The sequence below is a fragment of the Mus pahari genome, chromosome 6 (genome assembly GCF_900095145.1).
Source record: "Mus pahari chromosome 6, PAHARI_EIJ_v1.1, whole genome shotgun sequence".
In the NCBI taxonomy this organism is placed as follows: Eukaryota; Metazoa; Chordata; class Mammalia; order Rodentia; family Muridae; genus Mus; species Mus pahari.
The window spans coordinates 45949921-45966467 of NC_034595.1; the positions used below are offsets into that span (position 1 = coordinate 45949921).

Sequence of the window (16547 nt, forward strand, 5' to 3'; positions counted from 1 at the left end):
ATCATTAGCCATAGGTTGAATATGATACATTTCTGCCTGCCAGATCTCAAAAGCAAGAAGAGAAAGCACTAAACTCTTCATGATAACTATGTTTTGATAAAAAGTTTCATTATTACTTACGTAGTTAAAATGTTGCACAGGCAGCAAAGTAGCATTCAGAATGACTGACATTCCATCAACAGTTGCTAGGTGGACAAAGATAAAAACTCAACTGAAACAAGCCTACAGCTGCAACCGCACAGCTGCTACGCCTTAGGAGGACAGGCAGCATTTTAGAAGAGGAATCAGAACTGATTCCAGGAGCGTTCAAAGTCAGGTGGACAGAATACAGAGTTCTTAAATACTCTAGCATGAGAAACGCACTGAATGGGATCAACACCAGTTTAGGTTGGTGAGTTTAAAAGATTGATAATGAACAAAGCACTAGTAAGATTTGCTAAAAAAAAAAAAAAAAAAAACAGTGTTATAGATGTATAATTGGAGTGCTCAAAGAAAAATATAGGATAATAAGAATATTTGTAGAAATGATGGCCTCAAATCTTCCAAATGTGACCTAAAAAAATAAGGTGACAAATCTAAGAATCTCAGTGACCCCAAATGAAAGAAAATAGGAAGAAAATGCTGTAAACCACACTGTAGTCAACTTATCCAAAATTAGTAATGAATAAAATTCTAGGGTTTATAAATGACAGAGTACTGGTTGGGGGTAAATACAAGGAAGTACTGATACATGTAACAACATGGACAGATGAAAAATAAAATTAAAAAGCTAGACACAAAGCCAGACACCTACCATATGCTTCCATTTGTATGACCTACTTAGGGTAGGCAAGTCCAAGTATAAACATTGTATCAGTGTTGCCAAGGGCTGAGAGAAGGATAAAGGAATGCCTTCATCAGTAAGATGCATCTTTTTCAGATTATAATGATTTTTCTAGACTTAGATAATGACAAACCATAATTTTGTAAAAGGCACTGAACTGTACACCTTTAAAGGGTAAACTTTACATATGTGAATGGCCTGGCAACAAAATGGAGAGGATTAAAGTGACAGAGATACACTGAGGAGCACTGCTAGCCCAACGCACTTTGACTCCACCAGAATATTGTCAAAATGCCAGAATGAGCAGTTATAAATTTGCAAAGTTTTAAGTAAAAGAACAATGAGATTTAATTACTGCATTTAAGTGTTTTAAATGTAACTGCTACAGAAGGTGAGATAGCTATTGTAAGAATAGAAACAGGGCTGTTAAACTATCAAATATTTTCCCTATCAGCCGACAGAAAGAAGCTGTCTCTTAGCCTGATGGCAATGAAAGACAGAAGATGAATCACTGCTGGTGGAAACCAATTTATTTAGTCCCTCCGAGTGGGTTATTTATGACTTGTCAACACGTGCTGTTAGTGCAATTAAACATAAAAATCTGAAGTTCTCTCCTCTTGATAACTCTTATCCTTTATAAAGAATGAACAAATTTAGAACATGGAAATTGTATTTTAAGTTCCTTGTGCTTTTTGTAATTTTGTTGAGGTGCTATCACACACCTGAAATGGCCATTGCTTTGACTTGATAAATCTAAATGCTTACAGAGACCACTGTGAAAACACACACAAGGACTGTCCATTTCAAGATAACGCAAGCCCCCAAATTTAAAACAATGAACTGATAGAATGTTTGTTGAAAGTCCGAGACAGCAAACTCATGGCTAATGAAAAATATGATTACTTAACCATTGTGTGAACAATCTCTTGCAAATAAAGTATTCTGCTTATACTTACTACATAAAGAGCACGTTATGAAATTTCACTTTGTCTAGGCCTCCAAACCATTTAGACATACAGGAAGGTCTTACTTATATCATCATAAACACCAGAGCTAGAACAGTAACTATTAAATATTTGGGAGAGCAAGAGGGTTGTAAGCAGTATTTTTTAACTTTGTCACTTATCTGCCAGATTGAACATCCTGTCATTCCTAATGATGCTCTTCATTAAACTTATACCTTTATTTATTTGGAGTTTTTCAAAATTTATTGATTCTCATTATATTCCAATATCAGCCACCCCTCTCCTCCCAGTATCCCTCATGCAGATCCTCCCCCATCCCAACCTCTTCACCCCGACTCCCACTACCCGCCCCCACTCAACTTATTTGGAGGTTTTTTTTTTTTTTTAAGGGAGCATTGATTTTCTTTTTAGATTTTATGCATACAAATGTTTTGCCTGCATGTATGCATATGCATCACATGTGCCCCTGCCTGGTACCTATGAAGGTCAGAAAAGAGCATCATATTCCTTGGATCTGAAGCTATAATGGTTGAAAGCACAACATAGGTGTTGGCAACCAAACCTGGGTCCTCTGAGAGAGTAGCAAGTGCTCTCAACCACTAAGTCATCTCCTCAGCTCTGTCTTCTGTTTTGTTTTTTGAGATAGGGTCACACTATCTGGCCTGACTTTCTTGGAGCTCATTATGTAGACCAGGCTGGCCTTGAACTTAGATTCACCTGTCCCTACCTCTCGAGTGCTGAAGTTAAAGGCATGAGCCACTATGCTTGTCTTAATTTATACCTGGATTGGCCCTGAATCAAGGTCAGCAGTTTACTGAAGCTGTTGGTTTCAAGCAGGAGCTTAAAGAAATGTCTTTTCTATAGTCTGTTGGCCATTTCAGAAATTTGTAAATCTAATGGTCAATTCATTAGAAAGAAACATCTGGTTAAATAAATAAATAAATAAATAAATAAGACACCTGGAAAACCAAATGCAGCTCACCAGCTCTGGGCTTCTAGGAGCTTGCAGCAATAAACACGTGTATAAAATGACATCAAGGGACTGAGGACCAGAAGTGCACAAACCATTTCTTTCATTCTATTGTTGCAATGAAAAAGAATCCCATTGCTTCCAGCAAGCTCAAAGAAGGTGACTGCGGCCAAGGCTGAATTCAAATCCAAATACATGTAAACGGTATAACAGTGTGTTTTCAAATAGTTGTCTGAGGTTGAGGCCACTTTTACCTAGTAAATCAAGAATAAAGTCTTGCTGGGCGTGGTGGCGCACGCCTTTAATCCTAGCGCTTGGGAGGCAGAGGCAGGTGGATTTCTGAGTTCAAGGCCAGCCTGGTCTACACAGAGAAACCCTGTCTTAAAAAAACCAAAATAATAATAATAACAATAATAATAATAATAAAATAAATAAATAAATAAAGTCTTGATATAAGCTTGAATAAAGTCTCCTCGACAACACATTTTTACAACAAAATCTATTTGCCAAAATTGCTCCCATTTCCTGTAGACTAACCTCATCACTAGAAACAATTATCATAGGATACATGTGATGACAGAGTGGGTACCACTCCTGCGGAACGCTGTTTGCCTTTGCTTCTTTCCAAGCAGCAGTATCATCAAACTGTCATGTCTTTCACTACCAGATGTCACCTGTCCCTGCTGTGTGTGCTTCCCCTGTGTATCTCCCAACACCTCTCACCTGCAACATTCACCGAACCTGAGGAGTAAGCAACCATAGTTAGCAAGTTTTTAGAATACTAAGACGTTGTAATTTCATAATTATATGTAGAATAGCTTGATATCTTAAGAATATCGACCAGCCCCTTGGTTTTTTTATTTGTGAAGATGTTTTCTCTCCAGATTGCAGCATGCCTTTCTTGTTTTATTTCTTATATACTTGGAAAATGGAGTCTCATAAGTGAATCTATATTGTTTGATACATATCATTGTATAGTTTACTTAGGGAAAAAGTTTGCATACCATTAATTTAATTAACAAATTATAATTTAGAAATAAGAAAAGCAATACAACTATTAAATTATATCTAGACAGACTTCACCCAGTAGTGTTCTCTGTTGTCCAAGTAAGTTACAAAAATACACACTATTTCAAAGAAATTAGGAATTAACAAAACAAAGCTTTTCCTAAATACAGAAAAATTTTCCACTTCAAAATAAATGAATATGCATCTACTTTTGATAACCAAATCCCATTTGTCGAAAATAGATACAAGGAAAAGAACTACACTTGAGTAATTACATACACTGAAATGATTGTGGACTGAAAAACCCTTAGATTCTTTACTCTAATTCAAATAAATATTAAAAATGAATTTTGTCTATTCACAGAAACCAATTAAATGCAATATTTGAAACTAGATCTCAGCTCATCAAAAAACAAACAAACAAACAAAACAAATAAATGTGAGTGCTGGAGAGATGACTGTGGTCAGGAGCACACCTGTTCCTGCAGAGAACTTAACCGAGTTAGGTTCACATCTGCCTGTAACTCCAGCTTCATGGCAATCAGACACTTTCTGGTCTCTGTGGGCACTGTGCTCAAGTGCACAGACCCACACTCACACATTAATGCGTATAATTAAAAACAGAAAAAAAATCCCGGACCCAAAGCCCATGAGATATTTCAGCGGGTAACGGCACCTGCCACCAAGTCAGATGAGCGATCACCCCGGAGACTGACATGGTTGAAAGAGGGAACCAATTGCCACCAACTGTCTCCTGACCTCCACACACACAAATATAATACAATTATTTTTTTAATTTTGTTCTGGTTCTATGATTATAAAATTTCTGTTTAAAAATTAAAAGACAAGTTTGTTGTTGTTGTTGTTGTTGTTTTTTTTCCAGAGCTGAGGACCGAACCCAGGGCCTTGCACTTGCTAGGCAAGCACTCTACCATTGAGCTAAATCCCCAACCAAAAGACAAGTTTTAAAGTTCATAACAACTTAAAATTATTTTTCAATTATATTTTACTTAACATTTTTATGAAGGCCCTTGTGGCTGTATATGTGAGTATGAGTATGCATGCACATATATCATCAGGAATGTTGAAGCCGGAGGTCACTCGTTCACCATGTTTTTAAACACAAGATCTCTCATAGGTCTGGGGATTATCAATTAGACTAGGCTAGGCTGGCTACTCAGTGAGGCTAAGGGATCTGCCTCCTCGCTTGACCTTCTCAGCACCTGGCTCACAGGCATGCACCACCACACCCAGCCTTAAACATGGGCTTTGTGAAGCTAACTCAGATCCTCTTCCTAACCGAGCTATCCCCCCAGCCCCTTTCTTAATATTTACAAATCGAGAATACGATAGATTTTTTTTTAGATTTTTTTTCCCATTATTTATTCACTTTCCATCCCAACCACAGCCCCTCCTCTTTTCCCAGTCCCCCCACATAACCCTCCATCCCCCCTTCACCTTCTTCTCTGGGTACAAATTCACCCTGGCACATCAAGTCACTGCAGTTCTAGGCACATCCTCTCCCACTGAGGCCGGCCTTGTTAGGGGAACAGGATCCACAGGCAGGTAACAAAGTCAGGGTCAGCCTCCGCTCCAGTTGTTGGGGGAAGCCAGCATGAAAACCAAGCTGCACATCTGCTACATATGTGCTGGAGGGGGTGGGGGATAGATCCAGTCCATGTATGCTCTTTGGTTGGTGGTTCAGTCTCTGGGAGCCCCCAAGGGCCCCAGGTTAGTTGACTCTGTTGGTCTTCCTATGGAATTCCTATTCCCTCCAGGTCCTACAATTCTTCCCCTTACTCTTCCACAAGATTCCCCTGACTCCCAGAAGTTAGGCAGCCAACAAACCTAAATGTACTCACTCATAAGTGGATATTAAGTTTCCATGACCAATAAAAGGGAGCCTGGTGGTGGTGGTGGTGGAAGTGATGGCGGTGCATGCCTTTGATCCTACCACCAGGGAGCCAGAGGGGGATTTTTGAGTTCGAGGCCAGCCTTATCCACGGAGTGAGTTCGAGGATAGCCAAGGCTATAGAGAGAAGTCCTGTCTCGAGGAAAAAGAAAAATGAAAAATAAGAAAATGCAGAAGAAAGGAGTTCCTAGTGGGGCGAGGAAAGGGGAAGAGGAACACACAGAATCACTGTTCAGAAAGGGCTGCTTCAAAGCAGGCTAGTGTGCTTAACTAGTCACCCTAAACTTGCGTTCACAAAGTTCCATAAGCTCTAGACGTTGACGAACCAGTCACAATTTTATTTTCTAACAACTGCTCAGAAAGAAAAGGCAAGTAATTTCAAACCAATTAGCAATAAAATGTGTTCAGCACTGATGAATTTACAGATTTACTGTTAGAGAAACTATAATTTGAAAGTTCCTGGATTTCACAATATGCTTAATTAAAGGTTAACTTTGAAGGTTCAAACCTAACTATCAACAACATGTGTATCCTTCATTAAGGACTATGAAGCTTTAGAAAACAACCAGCTCTGGTTCACCAAGCAGTGGAGTCATGCAAACCAAGACCTTATATTGTCAGATGTCCATGTAACAGTAGAGGTGCATTTCACTTATTCAAGAGAGAAAACTATAAGCTACATGAGACTAAAATTTGACACATGGACTAAAATTCATATCCTGACAAAATAGAATTTCAAGTCAGACAATTTCCACGTCCAGACTGAGGGGGAAGAATGAATCTTAAAGTGGGTGGTGGTGTTAACTGTATGAACAAGCATTACATTAATCAAAGGCTGATTAGTGTCCTCCACATACAACCATGCAATATTTAGTCTTTTTTTTTTCTCCATTGACTAGAGCAACAATCTGATTAACTAGTGCAAAACAAAAACCAGTTGTTTACACACTGCAGAATACATAAGTACTCAGTTTACATAATTTAAATAGCAGCGAAGAACGATAAATATAAAATTTGACAAGAAAATGCAGTATTTTAATGTTTAAATTTAGCTGCAAATAAGGAAATCCAATAAATGCTTTTTCTCTTTTAAACATTGCACATTTTTGTAGAAATAAAAAAGGATTATATCATAAGTAAAAGTTCCCATACTCAAATTATAATTTGATATCTTAATCTTATTGATATATTATTTTCTTCCACATTAACTAATAGCAAAATCTTGCAAAAAGCTATTACATCAATGTTTATCAATAAAACAATCATTCTGAAGTTATCTTTTCCACTAAGAGATAGAGATTAAAAAGTATGTCATGCTTTCTGATGTTTCTAGAATCTCTTTAGGCAGAGAAGGTTTTTGCTTGGATGGTCTTTAGCTTTCCTTCTAACTATGTTATAATCAGCCTGCAGACATTATAGGCAGCAGTATAAATTTGTATTATTCTGGTGATCCTGAATATCACAAAAAAAAAAAAAACAAACAAACAAAAAAAAAAACCCTGAATCTTATTTAAAAATCTCACACTGAAAGTGTTTACTTAGGGCAAACCTATTATAAGATTTCTTGATCTTTTTTGAACTTTGACAAAAACATATTCTATACAGAGAAAATAGGCTAAAATAAACAAGTATAAAAATAACATAGCTTTTAGGGACAATGAATTCTATTCTCTTAATCTTTTAAAGGAACAATAAGATATTGGTCCTTTTAAATCTATAAAGATATAGGCTGTAAATCTGAGGCACTTTCCATTTTAAGGCCTGCTTGCTGCCTCGCTACTGTGGAGTCTCTGAGCCCTATTCCTTCTCACTCTTTCAGCCACCTTTTCCTTCTCCTTCAGAATCTTGCTTTCCAGGTCTCCCAGACAGGCTGTGCATGGCTGGATCCAAGGCTTTCCTTACTATATATCCAGTTTCCCATGATCTCCTTGCTCCAACTGCCAACTGACTTAGGGAGTAGAGCAAAAGGCAGAAGAAAACAGCCGAGAGTGTGCTGCCTCTTGGGTAGTGTCTATGAAAACAGCAGTCTATTCTCCTAACAAAACTAGGGACACAACCTAAAGGCAGAAGAAAACAGCCGAGCGTGTGCTGCCTCTTGGGTGGTGTCTATGAAGACAGTAGTCGATTCTCCTAACAAAACTAGGGATACAACCTAGCAGTACCAGTTCCATGAGAAAACTCAGCAGCTCATCCCTCTTACAACTTAATCCCTCTCGAGAACACTGTGTATGCCTACACTGCAATAGAAATGTTACTAGAGCAAAAGAAAGATGCACTTAACAAAGTAGTTCAGATATACACACCTCAGAGTGGGAAAAAAGTAACCCATAAACATACACACACACACACACACACACACACACACACACACACACACACATGCAAAAACAGGCATGCATGTACAAACACACATGAACAGGTACAGGAACATGTACACAACTGTCACCCCCAAAAGTTACTCCCAAGTAATATTGTGGAAGATCTTCCAGACAAAGACCTTAAACGAATGATTTTAACTATGTCCAAACACCTTAAAGAGTATATAAAAATACTTCAAGAGACCAAAACAGTAAGCTAAGTGAAATGTGAAGGCTAATCCAAGGTGGAAACAGAATTCAGTAAAGGCAGGAATCACTGGGGAAGAAAAGCAAATTGAAATGATGCTGGGAATGAATATGTCAGGTAAATGGGAGCTCGGGGGGATGGCCTAACCAACAGAATGGATTATGTGGGAAACAGTGCTGGAAGACAACGTGGAGGAACCAGGCCATTCGGTAAAGCCCAATACAAACATTCTTTTAAAACTATGAATGGGACACAGTAGAGCTTCGGGACACCAAGAAAAGACCTAACCTTCAAAGTAGGTGCACAGAAAGGAGACTAAGACAGCAATGAAGATGTAGAGAATTTTTCAGTAACATCAAAGAAGAAAATTCAGAGAGACGCCTTTAGGTACCAGAGACCTACCCAGCACTAAATAAGACCGGACCAGAAAAGAAACTCCCCACAACATATTAAAAGCACAGAATAAACAAAGGACATTGACAATGATTACATATGTGCACCTCATATGTATGCTCTTGGTATGCTCCTGAGAGCTCAGAGGCTGCTCTACTAAGATGAAGGTCAGTCTGAGGTCCAAGCTCGACCAACACGGACACCCAGGACACAAGTTCCATTCTGGAACCACTACCTTACAGACACAAATATTTCATGTCAGGTTAAGAAGAGAATATTCACAAAATAAGAGCAGCAAAATCTCTCGGAAGTTAAAAATGTGACTTTTCTTTGCTACAGAGAATACTGGAAAAGAAAATTGAAAAGTATGTGAGAAAGATGAAGGAAAAAGTTGACTGAAAGTAAGAAAATGAATTTTAAATCAGATAACCCAGCAAAACATAAGGCCACAATAGAGAAGAAACACTTACCCAAGAAGTAATACTGTAAAAGCTTCTCAGAGCTGAATGGCATGAAAATCCACACCCTGACACTTCATCAGGCAATGGCAGAACAGGGGACAAAAGATCAGACTCTGAAAGCTTCCGCAGGAACAGAGACAATACACATTAGGGATCAAAAATCAGGTGATAAATGGACTCTTAAGAGCTTCGGCTGACAGGCACTGGTATGGTGCTGCTTCTGATGACTTCAATTTTATGTCCCTTTCCTCATAAAGTTTTGGTAAGGCTTGTTTAGAACTGGACCATACTGAGTTACATCAATGAACCAAAACATTATACTCCTAATGCTGTCTTTAAAAGGGAGCTACCAGAATAGGCATGTCATCGAAATGGGAAGCAAAAGCTAAAGAAGACAGACTGCTTGCAAAATATAAGTATAAGCAACCAATTGAGATCATCTTCCAACAGTGAATCAGTTGAAATGCCAAAAAGGGAAAAGAAGAAAGATAATCCAATGTGTCTCTGACACATCCAATTCAGATTTATATTTGGGTCTAAATTAGTGAACCCAGAACACTCAGAAAGAGAGGCAATGGGGCAATCATATTAACTCCAAAATAAAAAAAGTGGACCAAAAAAGGAACTATTATATGGTGTGTCACATCATCCTGCTATAGAGTAGTTATGTAGACAAACTGATATAAATACCAAATGCTAACTTTAGCAGAAGTGACATCTTCTGTATGAGGATGAAGGGAGGGGAGTGTTTAGGGAAAAGGTACAGGAACTAAAGTTTAATCTCCATAGTCCATGGTAGAGGAACAGGTAACATCTAGAGCAGAAATATCAGAGAACAGTATACGAATCAGTGAGAGACTTAAAAGTGGCTCTCTGAGTAGCGAAAGCTGGGGCTAAAACAGACCAAAAAATGAAACTTCTTTCCACTAAAAGCACGGGGAGGAAAAACCAACACTGCGTTCATGTAGTTTCCAATTCTGTGTTTTTATGAGTTCTGTTCTCGCTGTGTGTGTGTGTGTGTGTGCGCGCGCGCGCACATGTGTGTATCCATGTATCTTGTGTTTTTTTCTATATTCTGCTTCCTTTGTTTTTGTTGTTGTTCTTTGACTGTTTGTTTTCTAGTGAGAACTTGCTCTGGCGATCAACTGTGTCCAGCTTCCAAGTGCTGGATGGCAATGTCACACACACACAGTAATTACATGGGTTTGAGCGACCCAAACTCAAGTCCTTATGTTTGTGTGATGGATGCTTCATCCATGGTCCCACATCCTTACTAATGCATCTTAATTACTAAGTTTGCTGGACAGGGAGGATCCGAGAGAAGCTGTGGGAGGGGAAACTGTGACCAGAATATATTGCATGAGAAGAAAATTTCAATTAAATGAAAACCTCAACTTGAAATTACTTACAATAAAACAGTATGTTAAAAATCATCTAAGTTTATGGTCGAACATGAATAATTATGATCAGTATGCATACAAAGAGATTCTGACCGTGAAGACGTTAACTGGATCAAGAAAGAAAAAAAATCACAACTAGACTGCAGTTCATACCAAGGAGTAGCAAGAAACAAAAGATAACAACTGCTTTGGAGGAGCTAAGAAACAATTGAACTGAAGAGCTGTTTCATAAATTGTAGGTTCTACTTTATTAGAATTACAGACTATTGTAGTTGTAAGAAATTACACACATGGCTAACCATTTCCCTCATTTGTGGCTATTTGGACAAGATTACACCGCTGCTCGGTGCAGAATCTGAACGCTTTGCTCCTTAATCCTCATATTCACTACGTCACAGAGCATCTATTCTTTAAAGCATTTGTGTGATATTATGAGTATGTGTATTTGAGTTCACATGTGAGGCTGGAGGTTAACACTGGAATTCTTCCGTAGTTCTCTAACTTACTGAGGCAGGCCTCTCAATTTGAAAGTGGAAATAAAAAGTGCATATTTTACTATATTTATATCTGTAATACTGTTCAAACTATGGAGAATTCCCTTATTCAGATAAGTGATCATAACCTAGCATTTAATGTTCAACTCAAAACAAGTTCTGACAAAAGTTCTCCACTTTCCAGCTTAGAAACTATGGAATTGGTAGCATCCTACAGACACTGTACTTAGGACAACGGCTCATTAATGCTGGGAACCCATCATCAGATGCCACACAGCATTCAGGTTCTGGATCAAAGTCCGACTTGGTGGTACACACCATTAATCCCTGGAGGTTTAAATGTATAACTGGAGGCAAAAGGCGAGTAAAAGGGAGGCCAGCCTGGACTACAAGACAGGTAATGTCCCCATAATAGAAACATCCTGGGCTGGGGAGATGGCTCAGTGGCTAAGAGCACTGACTGCTCTTCCAGAGGTCCTGAGTTCAATTCCCAGCAACCACATGGAGGCTCCCAATCATCTGTAATGGGGTCTGACACCCTCTTCTGGTGCGTTTGAGGACAGCTATAACTGTACTCATACATAAAATAAATAAATCTTTAAAAAAAGAAAAAGGAAACATCTCCCATCAAAAAAACAAAAACAAACAAAAAAAACCCCACATTTGAGTCATTTTCCTAATTATGTTAGAACTATTTGACCTTTTAAAAACATAATTACTAGTTAAATATCACCCAAGGATTTCCCTCACTTTAACAAAAGAATTACACATATAAAGATATCTTCATTATCAGTCTATTTCATGTTCAGAATCCTAGAGACATTCAGTGGCTGTCCCTGAGTTGGAGGTTATGTGTGAGTAGAATTGTATGTCATTTTCCCATTACAACATATTTCTAATTCAAAAGTTCCTATTTTCAATCATTTTCAGGAAGCTCTTAAGATTTCAACATGGAAAAAAGTTTCATTTTTAAAGCAGACATGTAATAATGCTTAGTATGTCCAGTTTATTCTCTCTCCCACATATTCTACTTCCAATTTCCTGTATAGCAAATATAACAAATAGGACACCCAAGGCTTTATAGCAGTAACTGAAAGTAGAGCCTTTTCTACTCTTGTATATTAGGTCACACAAATGCAATCTGCTGTTTATAGTTAGTAAGCAGTAATAGTTATTCTGTACTGCTTCATTAAGATTTATGTTAGAGCCAGGCGTGGTGGCGCACGCCTTTAATCCCAGCACTTGTGAGGCAGAGGCAGGCGGATGTCTGAGTTCGAGGCCAGCCTGGTCTACAGAGTGAGTTCCAGGACAGCCAGGACTATACAGAGAAACCCTGTCTCAAAAAAAAAAAAATTCCTCTCTACGTTAGAGAAGAAAAATTATTTCACTATAATCAGTGCTGGCTCATAATGAAGCACTAAGAATGAGCACTCATTACTACTAAAATCATATCCATGTTTCCTGGCCTACGAGTTCATGTGACAAAGGCTTCCATGCTTCATTAAATTCAGAGAGGGCAAAAAAAATTGAAAGGATTATTTAAAGATGTGTTCAAGAGCAATGAATATATCTGTAATACCAATAGTTCATAAATATGTCTTCTGTGTCTCTAAAATCTCTCAAAATCAACATATAATTAAGTCAGATAATGAAACACAATCCCTTCAAACTGTGTGAAAAGAGGCATCCCATATTATATCTCTAAAGAGTGTTTTATAAATAAATTATACCAAAAGCACTTGTTATCAAATATAAAAACAGCTCCAAATTTCTTTTAGAAAAAAAGGTCATGTATTTTATAGGACCCTACCAAAATGTATTTTGTTATCAAAAAAGCATAACTAGTAATGAAGCAAAAGATATCTGTAATTGTGGCAAGGTGCTAATTTGTTTATTAAAAAGTATACAAAATTAGCTTAATTACAACATCAACTTATCAAAGGTTCTTAAAGTCAATTTTGCTTTTGGAAAAGTATCAAGTCTTCATACCCAGAATAACAGCCTTTTATTAACATGATTTATGTAACTATACATCAGACCTTCTCACAATGACATCAAACAAAACCCTGTATCATATTATTCCTTTCCAGATAGCTTGGAATGTCAATGAAAATTTGTTTTGTTTTATTTTATTGAAGGAAAAAAATGTGAACAAAATATCAAACATATGTCAGAATGGCTTGTTGCTGGAATTTAACATGAACAAATTAACTTTACATTGTTAAAAAAATAGCCTTAAGTTGATTTTTTTTTTCTTTATTAAAAAAGCTTTTAAAGCAAGTTCGATCTCTGAGCCTTACAACAAAACAGTTCATTAGGTTTAGCTAGGAAACTCACATCCACAAAGGCATCCTCCAACAGTACATGTCTTAAAAGTATATACAGAAAACTAAAGTTCTTAAACTGTGTTAACAAATCTAGGAGCAATAATTTAATATTCTATTGAAAAATACAGGTAGCCTTAAGAGAAACATGCTTGGTCAATCTTTCTTAAAGCTTTTGAGTTTGTTGCCCAAACTTTTAAAAACAAAGGAAAAAAATATTCTGTCTCCTTCCTGTTGGCTTTTAAGATACCAATTTTACAGACATTAACTAAAAGAAATATCCAGGTATCCAACCATATTTGCCATGAATTTAAATATTCATCTATAATCTATAATATAAAAGTAAAAAATATATATACTTTCAGCCTAAGATGAGTTTACCTAATAAGTTTTACATGAGAAATATCACATGAGACCCAAATAAACATCAGATACAAAATTATATGACATGGCTTCATTCAAACACACATAATATTCAAGTCAGAAAACTAGACTGGCTTTTTTATATCACCAGCTTTCATGAGAGCCTTAATTGCTCTTGCCCTCATTTCAAGTTCTAGAAGCTCCAGTTGCTGCGCAGAAGGTTGAACATCTTCTGGTGGAGGAACAGTCAAGGTGGCCACTTTGGGTTCCTTTGGGCTAGACTCTGCCAGTCCCAAAATCTCATTCACGCTTTTTTCAATATCTCTCTCCAGGTCATCTATCTGACCAGCTTCACTCTGGACTGTATTTTCTGGGACCTCGGAAGCAGCAGTAGCAACAGCAGTAGCAGCAGGGGTGGCGTTGGCAGCAGCAGCAGATTCTTCAACGCTTGGCCCTTCTATATCGCTGTCATAAGCATCTGCATTTATACTGAGTACATCACTATCTTCCCCTTTGCCTGAAACAAACAAAAAAAGGGGGGTGGGGAAGAACCATGTAACCCAAAGCCCTGGGTCAACATTTCCTTCTACTGATGATGAAGGAGCTGCTCTGACCTACCCCCCCACTATAAAGGCCCAAGTTCACCGGGAATCCTTATTGCACTCACTTCTTTCCTAACTCCTTAACTTGAGAAACAATTATATTTCATGTAAATCCAAGAGTAGTTTTCACTGCAACTTTGTGAAACACAGCCCTTTGGGAAACTTAGTCCATCATTGTTCCCTTGATCAATTCTCCTAATTAAAATGTTATAATGTCTTATACCACAATGAAGATTATACATTATGAAATCAAGGTTCATATTGAAATCCTTTTAAATTGAGCACTATTAGGGAAATAAAATTTCATTCTAGAAGATATTTAAAACACTTTGTTGACTAGAAAGAGGGAAAAATATCATCAGGAAGCTAGATATTCTGTACATCATTTATCTCAAATCTTCTTATATACTTAAGCACTCAGTTCTAAATCAATAAATTAAAGAATATCTAAAGCTACTAATAACTAAGATTAAAAACAGGTCTTCATTTTAAATTAATAAAGTTGGTATACAATTATTTTAATAATAATTGTAAAACTCTGATGTCAAGAATTTAATCTAGAGCTAGAGAGATGGCTCAGAGGTCAAGGGCACTGACAGCTTTTCCAGAGGTCCTGAGTTCAATTCCCAGCAACCACATGGTTGCTCACAACCATCTGTAGTAGGATCTGATGAACACTCTTCTGGTGTGTCTGAATACAGACAGCTACAGTGTACTCATATAAATATAAATAAATAAATAAATAAATAAATAAATAAATAAATAAATAACATTTGAGGAATTTAATCTAAACAAAGATTATGATGTTCCATCTTGGCCTTGACACTAGGCATTACCTAACTTCAGATATCATTTATAATTCTGAGTTCTCATTTATTACCCTAATTTATTTTATTTTAAGTTATTATTTAGAAGTTAACTCTCAAACCTTTGACTTCGATACCTTTCCTATAGTGTAGAAAACTTATTTATGAAATTGATTGGCAAATGAAAACAATATTAACAGAACGAACAGGAAAGAAACGATTCTACTTCATTTGTTTTATAACAGATACTATGTTGACCTTACCCTAAATCATTTCAATTAGAAAGCCACTTCTAATTCCAAAATTAAAGTAGAAAACCAATCAATATGTTATTTTGTTGCCACAAATAAAATGTGTAAAAAGATTCCGATTTTAGAAGATTCATGTATCTTCCTCCCAAAGTAAGAATTTACAATCAGGAAGAAAATAATTACAGCAAATGTATAACCCTTCTGTTGTACAAGATGTTTGATAAAAATATTCTAGTTCAAGATTTTAAAAAAATCAAGGAAAAAAATAATAAAGTATGTGCCATGTTGTTTGAAGCCTCAAAAAGTCAATGTTCAGGTAGAAGACTTGGGGTCATTTATAATCAAACAGATATCATGGTTTGACATCTGTACAGAACACATGAATTATATTGTCATGAATTACACTGTCACCAAGAGAAGTCTGAGCAGCCAGGGATTGTGCAGCAGGATTAGGATCCCTCTGATCAGCCCCTCAGAGAGGCTGGGCTTAAACTTTTGGACAATGTTGACAATTAAGACTTTGGGAGGTCCAAAAATGAATTAAGTGTGTTTTGCATTACACAAGGGCCATAAGCCTTTGGGGGTAATGAAGCGAGGGTTAAGTAGTGAATATACAGTGTTACTGACCTTCCAGCAGGGGCCACTATCATTATGAGGAGGAGTAGACAGGATGCCAGGCCATGAGAACGGATTGCAAAGTTGGATGCTGCAGGGAGGGGTATCTTGCCCTGACTCCTCTGATCTTTTTGTCTTCTTTTGTTTGTCTCTCCTCGCCTGTGTCTTTCTCTCTGTCTCTGTCTCCCTCTCCCTGCTTCCTGCCTTGCAACTACATGAACAGTTTCTGCCAAATGTTCCCATGGCCATAATGCTCTGTCTCACAGCAGGACTGGAAACATGGAATTAATTAAGTCTATCAGACTGACAGAACACCTGAAACAACTTATGAGAAGAAAGATTTATAAGCTTTCAGTTCATGGTTACATGGCAAACAGTAAGGGAGAAACAGGCAGAGAGCCAGGGACACACATCTCCTTGGGATAAATTCCCAGTGGCCTGCTTCTAGTGACTGGGCACTTAAAAGTTCTGCAGCCTTCCAATCAATATGGGACTAAGGGTATACCACAGTGAGCCTGTGGAGACATTTCAGACTCAAAGTGTATCTTCTTTTTCCCCCTTCAGCAGGAAGACAACTTTCTTTTTTTTTTTTTTT

General features: G+C 37.4%; 1 protein-coding gene and 1 non-coding gene across 2 annotated transcripts in view; one reads left to right on the forward strand and one right to left on the reverse strand.

Annotated features, from left to right (window-relative positions):
- Positions 1 to 2574: 2574 nt before the first annotated feature.
- Positions 2575 to 2712, forward strand: LOC115064298. Its single transcript, XR_003844140.1, has one exon. It is a non-coding gene; the product is annotated as a small nucleolar RNA SNORA2/SNORA34 family (small nucleolar RNA).
- Positions 2713 to 12855: 10143 nt separating this feature from the next.
- Positions 12856 to 16547, reverse strand: part of Caap1 (caspase activity and apoptosis inhibitor 1) — a 55735-nt gene continuing 52043 nt past the window's right edge. Inside the window, exon 6 of the mRNA XM_021200436.1 lies at positions 12856 to 14195. Within this exon, the coding sequence (XP_021056095.1) occupies positions 13804 to 14195 (392 nt within the window). The 3' untranslated portion in view covers positions 12856 to 13803. The remainder of the gene's footprint in view (positions 14196 to 16547) is intronic.